At 36.0% G+C, this 19,773-nt stretch overlaps 1 protein-coding gene across 1 annotated transcript in view; it reads right to left on the bottom strand.

Moving 5' to 3' along the window:
* Positions 1-19,773, bottom strand: part of LOC127538684 (uncharacterized) — a 67,859-nt gene that overhangs the window by 18,580 nt on the left and 29,506 nt on the right. Inside the window, 2 exon segments of the mRNA XM_051962445.1 lie at positions 7,741-7,813; positions 15,324-15,749. Of these exon segments, the coding sequence (XP_051818405.1) occupies positions 7,741-7,813; positions 15,324-15,749 (499 nt within the window).

The raw sequence follows: 19,773 nt of genomic DNA, 5'->3' as shown, positions 1-19,773 counted from the left end.
TTATAAACTGTACACTAGGCAGAAAGCCTCTTTACAACTTTCCAGCAAGAGAAGACCTCTCTCATTTGTGATGCAACGGTCACTGCCTTCATATTTTTAAGCAAGACTGACAGAGAGGTCATAGCAACTCACATTGCTTTGTTGTAGGATCATTTGCATGTTAGCCTAGCAAGCGCTTAGATTATTGTGGAATTGATAGAGATGGAAGAAAGGGTGATACAAATAAGACCTTGTATGTTTATCCTTTTTTTTTCCTCTTCAAAGGCATAGAATCAGAAAGTCAGAGAATCATAAAAATAAATTGTGGTTAAGAAAAACCACTGAATGCATAAATGCTTTTCTCTGCTAATGATTATGGTATTTTCTCCCTGGACAGGTTCAAATTACTTCATAAGTGACTTTGTGTCATTTCCTAAATAGCCCTGCTTTGCAGGAAAGTCCAAATATATACAAACATCTGAATAAACACATTTACCAGGAAGACATCTGTTTTGAGGATTAGGTTTGTATCTTTAAAACACACACACACACACACACACACACACACACACACACACACACATTCATTAACTATATTCCAATTCATGCTCCTTATTTATGTTAGGTGATAGAAAAAAAGGAATAATTTTAGAATATTTTTTGAGGATTTAACTATGTTCAAGGCATTGAGGGATACAAATTTAAGGTACTATATTAAGGAGTTTATGATCTAATTTGGGTTATAATTGTGAACAATAAAGTGGCAAAATATGTATTTAAATCAAGAAAACAGTAATCAATACATGCCTTACTTCCCAAAGAGTAACATAGACAGTGTATGTATTAGCATTTCAGAAAGGAAAAAAACCATAATATCTGAGAGATCAGAGAAAATGTATGGGGAAGAGGGGTTTTATCTGTAACACTGAATATTATTTCGGTAGGAGAAAATGATGAGGTGAAAGCATGAATAAATGTCCAGAGCTATGCTAAAGAAAGAGGGAAGGAAGCCAGTTTGCGTAGAGCCAAAGATGAATATTGAGAAATAGAGAAAAGGTGATAATGATGAGCTTTGTCCAGACTGAAGATAACTATCAATACCAGTTGGCTGGGATGGAGGAAAGGAGGGCCTATAAGGCAGCTTATTAATATTTGGTCATCCTTTGAGGCGTCTTTCTTGATGAAAATAAAGAAGATAAAGTTTGTCTTCCTTTACTTCCTTCACAATACCTTTTTATATTATCTCCCAGCTGTAAGCAATTCTTCTCCAATCTCTCATTAATCTCCTATAAGCTTATTATTTCTAAATAGTATAAACTTATTTGGTTAGTACCTTGTAGCTTTACATAATTTTAAAGACTTTGGCTTCCGGTTAAGATGGCGGAGAGGAGGCTCACAGTTGCATAAGCTCCGCGCTTTCTCTCACTATCCACTTCATTACAAGCCTCTGAATCAATGCTTGACTGAAAAAAACCCACAAATAGTTACCAAGAGAAGCCATCCTTGAGATCCGCCAAGAAAGGTCTGTCTTTACTGGAGGGCTGGGGCGGTTTTAGATCGGGCGCAGGCGGCGGGCAGCGGCAGTGAGAGCACGGGAGCAGACTGGAGAGGGGGTGGGGAGTGATCGCAGCTGTCTCTGCGGGGAGAGCTTCGCTACAGGTTTGGAACCTGCAGCAAGTCAACAGCCCAGCAGAGAAGCTAAAAACACCGGGGCTGAAGAACACAACCGCAAACAGCTGGAGTCTCTCAGGACCTGGCCGCCCCCCCCTTCCCCCCCTCAGTGACTCAGCACGCTTTGGGATCTTAGAGCGCAGGCGCAGCACAGTCCTGCTAGTGCCTCACTGCTGCCACCTGCAGTCTGTAGAGGAAGCTCGATAACACACCCAGCCCCCCCCCCCCCAAAGAAAGACTCCAGTTTTTTCTGTTTTTCTTTGGTAGTTTGTCTCTGATTAATAGACAGAATGAGCAAGAAGCTGAAGAGGACTTTAACCCTAGACAGCTTCTACACAGATAGAGAGCAGACTCTAAATCCTGAGGAGACTAAAAACAGGCAGTCCCCAGGTGATTCCCCAAAGGAGGAGATCGTCTGTTCCTCAGCACAGATGAACCTCATAGAAGTGATTAAAAAGGCTCTCACAAGGGAGCTAGAAGAAAAATGGGGAAAGCAGAGTGAGGCTTGGCAAAAGGAGAAGGAAGCTTGGGAAAAGGAGAGGGAGGCTTGGCAAAAGAGCCTGGAGAAGTCAGTTAAAGAGAGAGTGGATAAAGAAGTAAAATCCTTGAAAAATAGGATTAGTGAACTGGAAAACAAAATTGGCGAAATGGAAAAAAATTCCACAGAACAAAAGAACTCAATTGGACAATTAGAGAAAGATTTTAAAAAAGTGAGTGAAGAGAATACTTCACTGAAAATCAGAATTGAACAAGTGGAATTGAATGACTCGAGGAGACAAGAAGAATCAGTCAAGCAAATCCAAAAAAATCAAACAATGGAGAAAAATGTGAAATACCTTCTGGGAAAGACAACAGACCTGGAAAACAGATCCAGGAGAGACAATCTGAGAATCATTGGACTCCCAGAAAAACATGATGAAAAAAAGAGCCTGGACACTGTCTTCCAGGAAATTATCAAAGAGAACTGCCCAGAAGTCATAGGAACAGAGGAAAAAATAAACATTGAAAGGATTCATCGATCACCCACTGAAAGGGATCCTAAAATCAAAACACCAAGGAATATAGTGGCCAAATGCCAGAACCCTCAGATGAAAGAAAAAATATTGCAAGCGGCTAGAAAAACCCAATTCAAGTATCAAGGAGCCACAATAAGGATCACCCAGGATCTGGCAGCATCCACATTAAAAGATCGAAGGGCCTGGAATATGATATTCCGAAAGGCTAAGGAACTTGGTATGCAACCAAAAATAACTTACCCAGCGAGAATGAGCATCTCTTTCCAGGGAAGAAGATGGACATTCAACGAAGTAAGCGAATTTCATCTATTTCTGATGAAAAAACCAGAACTTAACAAAAAGTTTGATCTACAAATATAGAACTCAAGAGAAATCTAAAAAGGTAAAGATTAATCTTGGGAACTATATTTTGACTATATAGATGCATAAAGAATACATGTATACCTTGTTCTAGAAATTGATGTGGAAAGGACATTGTACCAGAAAAAGGGTAAAGTGGGGGTAGTACATCTCATGAAGAGGCATAGGAAACCTATAATATCTGAGAGAAAGAATGGAGGGGGATGAATATAGTGGGTATCTTACTGCCTTCAGAATTGGCTTTAAGTGAAAAATCTTAAGACATATTCAATCTATGGTGAAACTTCTCCCATCTCATTGAAAAGTGAGAAGGGAAAAGTGGAAAGGGAAGGAATAAGCTAAGCGGAAGGGAATACGGGAACTGGGAGGGAAAGGGTAAGATAGGGGGAGGAACTCTAAGGCGGGGGAGGGACACTAAAAAGGGAGGGCTGTGAGAAACAAGGGGTGCTCACAAGCTTAATAATTGGAAGGGGGGGAAAGGGGAAAGAAGGGAGGAAAGCATAAACCGGGGTTAACAAGATGGCAAGTAATACAGAATTGGTCATTCTAACCATAAATGTGAACGGGGTAAACTCCCCCATAAAGAGGAAGCGGTTAGCAGAATGGATTAAAAGCCAGAATCCTACAATATGTTGTTTACAGGAAACACACCTGAAGCGGGGAGATACATGCAGGTTAAAGGTAAAAGGTTGGAGCAAAATCTACTATGCTTCAGGTGAAGTCAAAAAAGCAGGGGTAGCCATCCTGATCTCAGATCAAGCTAAAGCAAAAATTGACCTAATTAAAAGAGATAAGGAAGGACACTATATCTTGCTAAAGGGTAGCATGGATAATGAAGCACTATCTATATTAAACATATATGCACCAAGTGGGGTAGCATCTAAATTCTTAAAAGAGAAACTAAGAGAGCTGCAAGAAGAAATAGACAGTAAAACTATAATAGTGGGAGATCTTAACCTTGCACTCTCAGAATTAGATAAATCAAACCAGAAAATAAATAAGAAAGAAGTCAAAGAGGTAAACAGAATACTAGAAAAGCTAGATATGATAGATCTCTGGAGAAAATGTAATGGAGACAGAAAGGAATACACTTTCTTTTCAGCAGTTCATGGAACCTATACAAAAATTGACCATATATTAGGACATAAAAACCTCAAACTCAAATGTAGTAAGGCAGAAATAGTAAATGCATCCTTTTCAGACCACGATGCAATGAAAATTACATTCAACAAAAAAGCAGGGGGAAGTAGACCAAAAAATAATTGGAAACTAAATAATCTCATACTAAAGAATGATTGGGTAAAACAGCAAATCATAGACATAATTAATAACTTCACCCAAGAAAACGATAATAATGAGACATCATACCAAAATGTATGGGATGCAGCCAAAGCGGTAATAAGGGGAAATTTCATATCTCTAGAGGCCTATTTGTATAAAATAGAGAAAGAGAAGGTCAATGAATTGGGTTTGCAATTAAAAATGCTAGAAAAGGAACAAATTAAAAACCCCCAGTCAAACACTAAACTTGAAATTCTAAAAGTAAAAGGTGAGATCAATAAAATTGAAAGTAAAAAAACTATTGAATTGATTAATAAAACTAAGAGTTGGTTCTATGAAAAAACCAACAAAATAGACAAACCCTTAGTAAATCTGATTAAAAAAAGGAAAGAGGAAAATCAAATTGTTAGTCTTAAAAATGAAAAGGGAGAACTCACCACTAACGAAGAGGAAATTAGAGCAATAATTAGGAGTTACTTTGCCCAACTTTATGCCAATAAATTCGACAACTTAAATGAAATAGAAAAATACCTCCAAAAATACAGCTTGCCCAAACTAACAGAGGAAGAAGTAAATATCCTAAACAGTCCCATCTCAGAAAAAGAAATAGAACAAACTATCAATCAACTCCCTAAGAAAAAATCCCCAGGACCAGATGGATTTACATGTGAATTCTACCAAACATTTAAAGAACAATTAACTCCAATGTTATATAAACTATTTGAAAAAATAGGGATTGAAGGAGTCCCACCAAACTCCTTTTATGACACAGATATGGTACTGATACCTAAACCAGGTAGGCTGAAAACAGAGAAAGAAAATTATAGACCAATCTCCCTAATGAATATTGATGCTAAAATCTTAAATAAAATATTAGCAAAAAGATTACAGAAAATTGTCACCAGGATAATACACTATGACCAAGTAGGATTTATACCAGGAATGCAGGGCTGGTTCAATATTAGGAAAACTATTAGCATAATTGACTATATCAATAACCAAACAAACAAAAACCACATGATCATCTCAATAGATGCAGAAAAAGCATTTGATAAAATCCAACATCCATTCCTAATAAAAACACTTGAGAGCATAGGAATAAATGGACTTTTCCTTAAAATAGTCAGGAGCATATATTTAAAACCATCAGTAAGCATCATATGCAATGGGGAAAAACTGGAACCCTTCCCAGTAAGATCTGGAGTGAAGCAAGGTTGCCCACTATCACCATTATTATTTAATATCGTATTAGAAACACTAGCCTCGGCAATAAGAGTCGAGAAAGATATAAAAGGAATTAGAGTAGGCAATGAGGAAACCAAACTATCACTCTTTGCAGATGATATGATGGTATACCTAGAGAACCCCAGAGATTCTACCAAAAAGCTATTGGAAATAATTCATAATTTTAGCAAAGTAGCTGGCTACAAAATAAATCCCCATAAATCCTCAGCATTTTTATACATCACCAACAAAACCCAACAGCAAGAGATACAAAGAGAAATTCCATTCAGAATAACTGTTGATACCATAAAATATTTGGGAATCTATCTACCAAAGGAAAGTCAGGAATTATATGAGCAAAATTATAAAAAAGTCTCCACACAAATAAAGTCAGACTTAAATAATTGGAAAAATATTAAGTGCTCTTGGATTGGCCGAGCGAACATAATAAAGATGACAATACTCCCTAAACTAATCTATTTATTTAGTGCTATACCAATCAGACTTCCAAGAAAATATTTTATTGATCTAGAAAAAATAACAACAAAATTCATATGGAACAATAAAAAGTCGAGAATCTCAAGGGAACTAATGAAAAAAAAATCAAATGAAGGTGGCCTAGCTGTACCTGATCTAAAATTATATTATAAAGCAGCAGTCACCAAAACCATTTGGTATTGGCTAAGAAATAGATTAGTGGATCAGTGGAAAAGGCTAGGCTCACAAGACAGAATAGTCAATTATAGCAATCTAGTGTTTGACAAACCCAAAGCCCCTAACTTCTGGGAAAAGAATTCAATATTTGATAAAAACTGCTGGGATAATTGGAAATTAGTATGGCAGAAATTAGGCATGGACCCACACTTAACACCATATACCAAGATAAGATCAAAATGGGTCTATGACCTAGGCATAAAGAACGAGACTATAAATAAATTAGAGGAACATAGAATAGTTTATCTCTCAGACTTGTGGAGGAGAAAGAAATTTGTGACCAAAGATGAACTAGAGACCATTACTGATCACAGAATAGAAAATTTCGATTACATCAAATTAAAAAGCCTTTGTACAAATAAAACTAATGCAAACAAGATTAGAAGGGAAGCAACAAACTGGGAAAACATTTTCACAGTTAAAGGTTCTGATAAAGGCCTCATTTCCAAAATATATAGAGAACTGACTCAAATTTATAAGAAATCAAGCCATTCTCCAATTGATAAATGGTCAAAGGATATGAACAGACAATTTTCAGAGGATGAGATTGAAACTATTACCACTCATATGAAAGAGTGTTCCAAATCATTATTGATCAGAGAAATGCAAATTAAGACAACTCTGAGATACCACTACACACCTGTCAGATTGGCTAAGATGACAGGAAAAAATAATGATGAATGTTGGAGGGGATGCGGGAAAACTGGGACACTAATGCATTGTTGGTGGAGTTGTGAACGAATCCAACCATTCTGGAGAGCAATCTGGAATTATGCCCAAAAAATTATCAAAATGTGCATATCCTTTGATCCAGCAGTGTTTCTATTGGGCTTATATCCCAAAGAAATACTAAAGAAGGGAAAGGGACCTGTATGTGCCAAAATGTTTGTAGCAGCCCTGTTTGTAGTGGCTAGAAACTGGAAAATGAATGGATGCCCATCAATTGGAGAATGGCTGGGTAAATTGTGGTATATGAATGTTATGGAATATTATTGTTCTGTAAGAAATGACCAGCAGGATGAATACAGAGAGGCTTGGAGAGACCTTCATGAACTGATGCTAAGTGAAATGAGCAGAACCAGGAGATCATTATACACTTCGACAACGATATTGTATGAGGACATATTTTGATGGAAGTGGATTTCTTTGACAAAGAGACCTGAGTTTCAATTGATAAATGACGGACAAAAGCAGCTACACCCAAAGAAAGAACACTGGGAAACGAATGTGAACTATCTGCATTTTTGTTTTTCTTCCCGGATTATTTATACTTTCTGAATCCAATTCTCCCTACGCAACAAGAGAACTGTTCGGTTCTGCAAACATATATTGTATCTAGGATATACTGCAACATATCCAACATATAAAGGACTGCTTGCCATCTAGGGGAGGGGGTGGAGGGAGGGAGGGGAAAAAAATCGGAACAGAAATGAGTGTCAATATAATGTAATTATTAAATAAAAAATTAAAAAAAAAAAAAAAAAGACTTTGATACTGGAGGTACACATCATCATTATTCACCTTCATATTCCCAGTGCCTAGAACAGAATCCTGAACATAATAGACACCTAAAAGAAATCAAGTTGAATTGAGAATTTTCTATTTCCTTTTTCCTTCCTTCCCATGTTTCCTCCTTTTGTTAATAAAATAATCAATCAATAATTAATTAATAAATACCAATATTTATACAAAATCAGAAGTGAAACAGTATACCTGCCTCAAGGAGAGAAGCTGAACATAAATAGATATAAGCAGAACACATGCAAAATGGAGTCAAAATAGTTTCAAGTTGGATGGTGGAGTCAAAAGGTTAGCAGAATCAGGAAAATCTTTATATAGTGGCTCTTGAATCTTGTTAGAGATTAAGGATTCTAATATGTGAAGGGAGGGAGGGAATACATACATTGAAACAGGAAATGGAATTTTACATAAGAAACAATAAGGAGAGATGAACTAGATTGCAGGAAGTATAAAACAGGAGTAATATGTAAAATACTGGAAACATACACTGGAGCTGAGTCATTAAGTTCTAGAAATGGCAAAGAAAGAGGCTCACTTTTAATCCTAGAGGTAATAGTGAGCAACTAAATTTTGTTGATAAGACAGTAATATGGTCAGTTCTATTTTTGAGGGAAACTATTCTGGCATCCAGGTAGAAGATGGATTGAAATGAGAAGCTCTATGGCAAGGGGACAGGGGGACAGAGAGTGGGAGAGAGAGATGAGATTATTGCAACAGTTCAAGGATAGGCTGATAAGCACCCAAATTGACTCATACCCACCTGAGTAGAAAGAGATAGATTTTAAAGAGGATGTGGAAGTAGAAAGCACAAGATTCAGAAATAGAAGGAAAACATTTCAAATTATCTATCTTGCTGGATAATAGGGTTCAATGGATTTAGAGCTAGAAAGGTCTTTGAGAGCATTTGTGGAGAGTTACACCACTGTAGATCAGTAGTATAGATTTTATAAAGTAAACAATACACTCAGATCCTTTCTGACTAGGCAGGAATCATAAATGTGTAAGTAGAAGATGGGACATTATTTTGTAACCAATTATGCCATAAAAGAACCTACTCATGAATATGAAGATTCTGCTTTGGATATGTTAAATGAATGTCAATATATATTACTACTAATTCATAGCTGCTATAATACTGAATTATTTCAAGCAAATATATTACAGTTTAAGTTAGATCATGAATATATCCAACCACATAAAACTTCTTTAAACTCTTTGTACATACCATTATTCCAGGTACAGAGAGAATCATGACTATGAATATGCCATATACAAATAATAAAACAAGAAATACATGATTGTTATATTAATGAGGCTAATCCAATTAATTTAGGAGCCCCCTGGACAGATGGCTCAATTTTCAAAAGACATTAGGAAGAAATCTATGTTAAAGGAACCCCCTTCACAAATACTAAAAATGCAGTTCAGAAGCACAGACAAACCTTTATTTCAGGATGAAAACTGAAGTTAAAGATTGGAAAAAAATCAGAAGAACTTGAACTGGGATATACAGGATATCAATAATAAAAAGAGCATCAGCAGCTTATGTAAGGAGGCAGCTGGCTGTATAGCAGATAGAGCGCTAAATCCATTTGACTCTAAGAAAACCATTTAATTCTGTTTGCCCCACTTTCTTCAATGGTAAAATGAAGAAGATAATAGCACCTATCTCATTAGGTTGTATAGCTATAATTTAAGTGTTTATTCCATCTTTATTTCTTACAAAATAAGAGTAACAATGTCCAAAATATAATACTTGACATTTACGAAAAATGTTTGTGTTGTACACAATCCCTATTACTCATGAACCTTGAGCATTTATGTAACTCTGCATTTGACTCCATGAAACCAGAGCATAGTATTAGTTTCCCATTTTTGCATTTTTTTTATCCATATACTTCTAAGGGCATTTGGGATATGGATACACTTTTATATTTTGTTTTATATATTAGCCTCACTTCTGTCCTATGCTTTAAGTGTGAAATAATAGATTGTTCTTATAAATAACTCATTTATGTGAGGAAGAGTTTTTAATCATGGGAAAGTAATATTTTAAATGATCATAATATTATTAATGATAAAAAAATTCATTTATATTTCCTTTCCAACTTTGTAAACATAAAAGAGAAGAATGAAATTTATTTTGTTTTAATTAATATTTTAAATGCAAGTTTTATTTCTGAGGCATAAAAGCAATGACTTCCTACACCATCTTATCCCATTTACTTTTGTAATGTGGAAATGACACTGGATTCACAAAGACTATGTGCAAAGAGTGGAAGTTCTGGTAGGTTTGAGCATAATTCTGGCAAAAGATCACATGTGCTTTCTGAGAATGATCCTAGCTAAGTATAGAGAGAATCATCATAATTAGGCTGAACATTTGGTGAAGAATAGTTGATTGGTCATTGATAAACCATGAAAAAGAAAAGTATATATGTTGGAGTTCTTGTTCTTCTTTAAAATAATATAAAAGATGGTTTTCTCTGGGAGAAAGCAGGTTTCTCGCGGAGGTTTTCTGGAGGCAGCCTTAGTATCAGTTCAAATCAATAATTACCCCAAATGCAGCGAGGTGATAAAAGTACAGATCTCTTATTGTCTCTAATATAGCCCAGTTAGCTTAGAGGCCTATCTCTCTGCTTGGTTCCAAAAGCTCTTGCAGCTTTGTCCTTTGCTTCTGCCTCTGCTTTCTTCAGCCTCTAGAGCCAGCACCAAGTTGAATCTGTCTTGCCTCTGAGAGAGGGCTTCTGGCTCTCAGTCTCCCAGAGCGCTCTTCTCTGACCCAGTCAATGTTCCGAAGTAAAACTCCTCCCTCGGAGAGGGCTTCTGGCTGAACTCACTTGACCCTCCCCTCTCGATCTAAATTTAGCTGAACTCTCTTGACTGGGCTCACTGAAGCTCTATTTATGCTCCTTCGAGAGAGGGGGATTGTGGGATGCGAGAGAGATTATGGATTTCTTCCCAGAGTGCTCTCTGGCCCTAAGAGCTTCAAGGGAAATGTAAATTCACAAAGTTACACAGTTAACTTTGTAAATCTCCCATACTTGTGAACTCCAATGAGTACTTAAATACTTCTTGCTTATATGAGCTCTCGAAAGGTGTGAACACAAGCATTACTGTCTATCAGTTCTGCTTAGTACCTTGTTTCTTCTAGCCCATAATATCTCCTTATAGCATCAGATCAATGATACTGAACCATGCTAAATTAGATAATTATTATCTCTATCAACTCTAATGACTTAACAATTTGTAAAGATTCCAACATCTCCCACTTTCTTTTGTTTTAGAACATAGAGTGGTCAAGACCTCCCTGACTTCTCAAGGAGGTGAGAACCTCCCAAAAAAGGTGATCATGCCTTCCCTGACATCTCAGGAAGGGAGATGAAAACACCAAAGGAAACAGGAAGTCAAATCAAATTAGTGGGTTTCTGAAGGGGCTCACTTGAAACAGCTACACATAAATCCATCAATATGGGAGGCATTACACGTAATTTACTTAAGCACATAGCAATATAACACAGGCTAGTAGTAATGTAACAAATAACATGAATCAACATGAAAATTTACACATGTCCATAAGTCCTAGAAATAATCCAAAAGGAATCCATTGTCCATTAGCTCATGTGCTAGTAATCCAATAGTTTCTGTAAGCTCTGAAATACTGCAATAGTCTCATCAACAATTTTTCATCTCAGGGAATCCAATGATTCTTACTGGTTTTTCAAGAACTAAAACAGTCTCATCTTGTGTTAGGAAATCCAATGAGTCCTGAAGATTTTTAAAAGTTCTTTTAACAGTCTCATTGTCAGCCATGCTCTTTCAGTGTTAGACGTTTCTTAAATCTCCTTTGTTTTGAAGTTTTTCTCTTTTTCTATTTCATCTCAGGGAATCCAATGATTGTTGCTGGTTTTTCAGGAACTGAAAGCTGATGATTTTAAAGTTCTTTTAATAGTCTCATTGTCAGCCATGCTCTTTCAGTGTCAGATGTTTCTTAAATCTTTTCCTTTGTTTTGAGGTTTTTCTCTTTTTTCTGTTTCTTTCTGATGGACAAGGCGAATGCGGCTCACTGGCACCCATCTGATTCCTTCTCTACCTGTAGAGATACAAGCAAACCCTCTTCCCCAAGCAGTTAATCTATCTAATTCCCTTCTATTTACCACTTTGGGTATTTCTCATCATGATCTGGTAATTACATTGGAGCTGTTTGCACTGGATACTGCCTTGTTGGGTTAAAAAATCTATATTCTCCCCAACTGTAATCCTGATTGCTTTTCTGTTGGTTGATGACATCAGTCCTGAATTTCTAAAGTCTCTCTGGGTGTAACCTCAGCTGCTATCATGTTCCACCTATCTTTTGATTGATACCTTGGATCTGGGCCCTGCCTCTCACTTCTCTGGGTCAATCTACATTCAGAGGCCCAGTGAAAGCCGCGGTTGCATTTTGGACGTGGGGTTTTGGGTTTTCTCTCACCCTGTCTTCTCATTTTATTGCTATATCTACAATGAGCTCTCAAATGTCCAACTTTTCCACACAGAAAACATTTGCGAGTTTCTCTATAAGTCCCTTGCCACGAGGAACCCTGTCTTTCCATGTTCATCGTAGTTTGGGCATAATAAGCATTTGTGCCCACTGTGGCACAGCGTCTTATGATCTCCTCTAAAGGAACATCTTTGTCTAGTCCTCATATAATTCTTTTGCAAACCTCATTGGCATTTTCCTTAGCCAAATGTCTAGTCATTATTTCTATGGCAGCATTATCTCCAATGGTTCTTATTACAGCTGTTTGCAGACATCCCACAAAATCTGCAGAAGGTTCATCGAGACTTTGCTCTATTTTTGTAAAAGCTTTATTTCCACCTTTCTGTCCAGGGGAGAGAATTCCAACCTTTTATTGCAGCCTTAGAAATTTGCTCATACACTGTTATGGGATAATAAATCTGTTTTGAACTCTCTGCATACTGACCTTCACCAGTTAGTTGGTCAAAAGTTATTTGTCCAACCTGTTTGCCTATTGCGTTGGACTTGAATCCTACATAATTCATGATACTCTGAAAGTCACAATAAATTTTGTCCCAGTTCTAGACATGTTCTAGTTATGGATTTCCAGTCATTCGGGGTTAAGATTTCATAAGACAAAATATCTAGTAACATCTTCACAGAAGATGATGTAGCCCCATAAAGAGTGCAACCCTTTTTCAAATCTTTAATTTTTTCCAAATTAAAAGGAGTGTATTTTCTCTCTTTTTGACTTGAAAGTCAAGCTTTTCAATCACGGGATGCAGTTATAAAATCAGATATATCTTCTCCTTCATTTTTTGCTTTAATTAATGCCTCTTCTAATCTTGTCATATTCTGCTTTACAGGAGAAGCTGACTGTGTTTCTGCCTCTCTTCCTAACCCTTCTTCCTCCACCTATGAAGGGTTAATTGAGGGGGGAGGGTCATGAGATGTTGAATGATCTAATTCCTCCTACTGTTTAAAATCACACTCAGAATTGTAATTAACTCCATTCTTTTCACCTAGTTTAGTTGGCACTTCTCCTTCCTGCTGTTTCTTCTTTTTCCTTATTTTAATACTTATAAAATTTCCTAAAGCCAATTGTATTAAATTATATGTATTAAGTATGTCTTTGAAAATTGCATTTTTATTGCAGAATTGACAAAGATCCTCTCCTTCTAATTTCCACTCCATTGAATTAAGATTAGATCTGTAGTATTCACTCAGTTTTTCTCCCATTAATTTCCACGCGTCTAAATCCAATTCTTTTTCCAGAGAGAAACAAGGATATATGTGTTTTACAGTTTGTAAAAGTTCAGTGATCTGCTCCAAAATTATAATCAAACCTTGGCTTTCCATAACTTTGACAATGCTCTCTAAACATTTTCCTTGAACAGAAACAGAAGGCTATTTTCTAAACATGTGTCCCATCTTAGATGAAATTCTACTTTAACTCTTTTAACAAAATTTCTTTGTTGTACTCACCCTAATTTCTGGGTTGAAGAGTCTTTTCCACTGGAACAGGATCACAGACTTTTCCACTGGATCAGGATCAGAGGCTTTTCCACAGAAATCCACTGAGGGGTCTGTCAGCCCCACATTGGGCTGACAAAATGTTGGTGCATATATATATATACATATACATATGTATATATATATGATTATAAAGCAGAACTTGCTCTTGGTATTACAAATGTGAGATTATTATCCATTGATCAATGAGGGAAGAGATAAATGGCACAGTCATTAGAATGACCAGTTGGAAGGACTGGTGTCAAATCTTACCTCAAGCATTTATTACCTGTGTGACCTAGGGGGAAATATTTCACTTCTGCCTGCCTCAGTCTCCTCATTTTAAAAACATGGATAATAACAGTACCTATGGACCATAGTCATGTTGACGATAAAATAAGGATAATATAGGGGGTGGAATAAGTCAGAAAGCTCCTTAACTCTCCCAGTTTCCTTGAAAACCACATGAAATCTAATCTCTCAACAGACTCTAATGAAATAAAACCACTTTCCAGCCTAAAGACAGACTGAAAAAACTTCAAAAAAGGTCAGGCTCACTGGAGTGAAAATGGTGTTCAGCCCAAGACAGACTCTGAGAAAGCTGGTGAGAGGATCTTCCTCATAGCAAATTAGAAACTAAAACCCTCAGTTCTGGCTTAGTAGACCAGCAGATCAGTGGGAAAACCACAATAAAATAAAAACTAATAAAATTGTTGAATTAATAAATAAAACTAAGAGTTGGTTTTATAAAAAAAGCTAACAAATAGATAAACGTTTGGTTAATTTGATCAGAAAAAGAAAGAAAAAAACCAACTCACCAGACTTAAAAATGAAAAGGGTGAACTTAACACCAATGAAAAGGAAATTAAAGCAATAATTATGACCCATTTAGCACAAATCTATGGAAGCAAGTCTGACAACCTAAAACAAATGGATGAATATTTACAAAAATATAAATTGCTCAGGTTAACAGAAGAGGAAATAAAATACTTAAGTAGTCCCAATTTAGAAAAAGAAATTGAACAAGTCAATAATGAATTACCTAAAAAAAAATCTCCAGGGCCAGATGGAATCACAGATGAATTCTACCAAATATTTAAAGAACAATTAATAGCAATACTATGTAAACTATTTGGAAAAATAGGTAAAGAAAAGAGTTGTGACAAATTCCTTCTATGACACATATATGGAACTAATACCTAATCCAGGAAGAGCCAAAACAGAGAAAGAAAATTATAGACCCAGGGGGTGGAGCCAAGATGATGGAGAGGACACATGCTTCATTTTAAGCTTCCTTCTACCCTCACTTACTAATTACCTAATAAAGCCTCAGAAATAGTGCTTTATTGGTAAAATACACAAATATTGGAGTACAATAAATTACCAGCCAAAGATAAATTGGAAGATTGCCAGAAAAGGTCTGTGTTGATAAGGCGGGAGGAGGCCAGGGCAGGCAGGGAGGCAGAACATAGAAGCTAGTCCACGCAGAGCAGACCAGGGGTGGGGTGCGGACTCTGTGGTGGAGAACTTGCAGGGAGAACTCTTACCACAGGGTGGCTGCTCTGCTTTGGTTGCAAAGGAGCAGATCAGCAAAGAAGTTACACAAAAGCCAAAGGTAGACTGTACCCCAAAATGCCAGAGTTTAACAGGACCTGGCCACATCCATCGGCACCAAAAGTGATTCAGCACATTCACAGCACAGCAGTACAGCTGTGCAGCCACAGTTCGCCACAAAGGGCTGTGCCCAGGGCAGTGACACTTCTGCTGCTCAGCCACTAGTCCCAGAGCAGCTGCTGTTCGGCACAGAGGGTTCTGCCCAGGGCAATAGCACTTCAGCTGTGTGGGGCTCTTCCCAGGACAGTAGCACTTCCCAGCAGTGTCACTGCTCTTTGCAGGCCATTCCCAGGACAGGTACTTTTCATGTATCCCTGTTTTGTAGAGGAAGCTGTTAAACTCCTTGCTCTGAAGGCAGACTTTAAGGGATTTTTTAAAAATGAGTAAAAATCCAAGAAAGCTCCTACTATAGATAGCTTCTATACAGAAAGAGAGCAGATTTCCAACGCTGAGGAGACTAATAGCAGACAGTCTCCAGACAAAACACCAAAGGGAGATATAACCTGATCCTCATGACACAAAGCTCTCCTAGAAGAAATTATAAAAGATCTTAAAAGAGAGCTAGAAGAAAAATGGGGAAAGGAAAGAGAAGCTCTACAAGAAAGTATGGAAATGGCAAATAACTTTTTTTTTTTGCCTTTTTTCACATGAGTTTAATGTTCAATTGTCACCATATACAGTACACTTGTGTGCATGTGTGTGCATATGTATATATACATATACACACATATACATATATATACACATATATTCCTATATCACATAAAGTGTTAATGAAGACAAACATGAGTAAAGGGAAATAACAGAATTGCTACTTTAAGTATAAAAAGCCAGCATTAGAGAACAACACATAAGTCAGTAAATTCTGCAATGATATCTATTGGCTATGTGCTTCTCAACAAATCAATTTACTCCTCAGTGCCCTAAGAACTCGCTTAGCTTCCAGCTTCTGAAAAGTGGCATATTGTATTGGGAGAAGAAATTTCTTCATGCATTCTCATGAGACCTTTTTCTACTTCTCTTGATTCCTGTCGTTGGAGATCAAATTTTTTGTTTAAGTCTGGTTTTTTCCTTAGAAACAGATGGAATTCCTCTATTTTATTAAATGTCCATCTTCTTCCGTGGAAAAAAATACTCAGCTTAGCTGGGTAGTTTATTCTTGGCTGCATTCCAAGTTCTTTTGCCTTTCGGAATATCGGATTCCAGGCCCTTCGATCCTTTAATGTTGAGGCAGCCAGATCTTGCGTGATCCTTATTGTGGCATCTCAGTATTTGAACTGTTTTTTCCTGGCTGCTTGTAAAATTTTTTCTTTAGTCTGAAAATTCTGAAGTTTGGCCACAATATTCCTCGGAATCTTTATTTTAGGGTCTTTTTCAGAAGGTGTTTGATGAATTCTTTTAATGCCTATTTTCCCTTCCAGTTCTATTACTTCTGGGCAGTTCTCTTTGATGATTTCCTATAAAATAGTATCTAGGCTCTTTGTTTCATCATAATTTTCTGGTAGTAGGATGATCCTCAGGTTATCTCTCCTAGATCTATTTTCCAGATCTGTTGTTTTTCCAAGTAAATATTTGACATTTTTTTTTCCAATCTTTCATTTTTTTGGTTTTTCTTGACTGATTCTTGATGTCTCAATGAATCAATCATTTCTATTTGTTCAGTTCTGATTTTTAGTGAGTTATTTTCTTCATTAGCTTTTATTTCTTTTTGTATATGTCCAATTGAGTTGTTTTGCTCTATGGAATTTTTTTCCATTTAACTAATTTTTTTTTTTAGTGAGTTATTTTCTTTAGTTAATAAACCTACATAAATCATCAGCATTCTTATATATCACTGACAAAATCCAACAGTTAGAAATACAAAGAGAAATTCCACTTAAAGTAACTGCTGATAGTATAAAATATTTGGGAATCCATCTGCCAAAGGAAAGTAAGTAACTATATGAGCAAAACTACAAAACACTTTCCACACAAATAAAGTCAGATCTAATCAATTGGAAAAATATTAAGGGCTCTTGGATAGGCTGAGTGAACATAATAAAGATGACAATACTACCTAAACTAACCTATTTATTTAGTGCTATACCAATCAAACTCCCCAAAAAACTATTTTACTGACCTAGAAAAAATAACAACAAAATTCATTGGAAGAACAAAAGGTCAAGACTTTCAAGGGAACTAATGAAAAAAAATCAAATGAAGGTGTGGACCAGATCTAAAACTATATTATAAAGCAGAGGTCATCAAAAGCATTTGGTATTGGCTAAGAAATAGACTAGTTTATTGTGAAATAGGTTAGGTCAAAATAATCAATAACTTAAATAATCTAGTGTTTGACAAACCCAAAGACCCCACCTTTTGGGATAAAAATTCACTGTTTGACAAAAACTGCTGGGAAAATTGGCAATCAGTATGGCAGAAACCAGGCATTGACCCACACTTAACACCGTACAACAAGATAAGGTCAAAATGGGTTCATGATCTAGGCATAAAAGTGAGATTATAAATAAATTAGGAGATCATAGGATAGTTTACCTCTGAGAGGTGGAAGGAGGAAGGAATTTGTGACCAAAGAAAAACTAGAGATCATTATTGATCACAAAGTAGAAAACTTTGAATATATCAAATTAAAAAGCTTTTGTACAAATGAAAAGAATGCCGACAAGATTAAAAGGGAAACAATAAACTGGGAAAACATTTTTACAGTCAAAGGTTCTGATAAAGGCCTCATCATTCCAAAATATATAAAGAATTGACTCTAATTTATAAGAAATCAAGCTATTCTCCAATTGATAAATGGTTGAAGCATATGAATGGACAATTTTCAGATTAAGAAATATAAACTATTTCTAGTCATATGAAAAGATGCTCCAAATCATTATTAATTAGAGAAATGCAAATTAAGGCAACTCTGAGATACCACTACATACCTGTCAGATTGGCTAAGATGACAGGAAAAGATAATGCTGAATGTTGGAGGGGATGTGGGAAAACTGGAACACATGCATTATTGGTGGAATTATGAATGAATCCAACCATTCTGGAAAGCAATTTGGAACTATGCTCAAAAAATTATGAAACTGTACATACCCTTTGATCCAGCAGTGTTATTACTGGGGCTTATATCCCAAAGAGATTAATGAAGGAAAAGGGATCTATATGTGCAAAAATGTTTGTGGCAGCCCTTTTTGTAGTGAGTAGAAACTGGAAATTGAATGGATGACCATCAATTGGAAAATGGCTGAATAAATTGTGGTATATGAATTTTATGGAATATTATTGTTCTGTAAGAAATGACCAGCAGGATGATTTCAGAAACGCCTGGAGAGACTTACATGAACTGATGCTGAGTAAAATGAGCAGGACCAGGAGGTCATTATATACTTCAACAACAATAATAACAATACTATACAATACTATATGATGATCAATTGTGATGGACATGGCTGTCTTCAACAATGAGATGAACCAAATCAGTTCCATTTGTTCAACAATGAAGAGAACCAGCTATACCCAGGGAAAGAACTATGGGAAATGAGTATGAACTACAACATAGCATTTCTACTTCCTCTGTTTTTGCCTGCTCTCATTTTTTATTTCCTTCTCAGGATATTTTTACATCATGTCTAAATCTAATTTTTCTTATGCAGCAAAATAACTATGGATATGTAAACATATATTGTGTTTAACATACCTTATTATATTATATTAATTCTGCCTACCCATGAGCAATTAATATTTTCCCAATTGTTTGGATCTGACTTTATTTGTGTGAGGAAGTCTTTTGTAATTATCTTCATATACTTCAAGACAAATTTTGGCAGATAGAACCTCAAATATTTTATTTTGATTATAGTAAGTTTAAATGTTATTTCTCTTTCTATCTCTTGCTGATGGACTCTGTCAGTAATATATACAAATCCTGATGATTTGTGTGGGTTTATTTAATTTAATAAAAATAACAATTCTGCCTAAATTGGTCTACTTGTTCAGTGCCATATTAACCAAACTTCCAAAAATCATTTTATAGTACTTGAAGAAATAATAAAAAAAAATTCATCAGGGAGAACAAAGGGTCAATTGTATTAAGATAATTAATTAAAAATACAAAGGATGGGGACTTAGCTTTATCAAACCTAAAATTATATTATAAAGCAGGAGTCATCAAAATCATTTGGTACTGTCTAAGAAATAGAGTGGTGGATCAGTGGAATAGATTAGATACACATAACATAATAATCAAAGCTTATTATGTAGTATTTGATAAACCCCCAATTTCCAACTTTTAGAAGAACTCACTATTTGATTAAAAAAAAAACTGCTGGGAAAACTTGAAAATAATATGTGAGAAATTTGACATAGACCTAGACCTCATACCCCATA

This window comes from Antechinus flavipes, chromosome 5 (genome assembly GCF_016432865.1).
Source record: "Antechinus flavipes isolate AdamAnt ecotype Samford, QLD, Australia chromosome 5, AdamAnt_v2, whole genome shotgun sequence".
NCBI lineage: Eukaryota > Metazoa > Chordata > Mammalia > Dasyuromorphia > Dasyuridae > Antechinus > Antechinus flavipes.
Note: the sequence above shows the minus strand (reverse complement) of the source record. Positions and strands in the feature narration are given on the sequence as shown.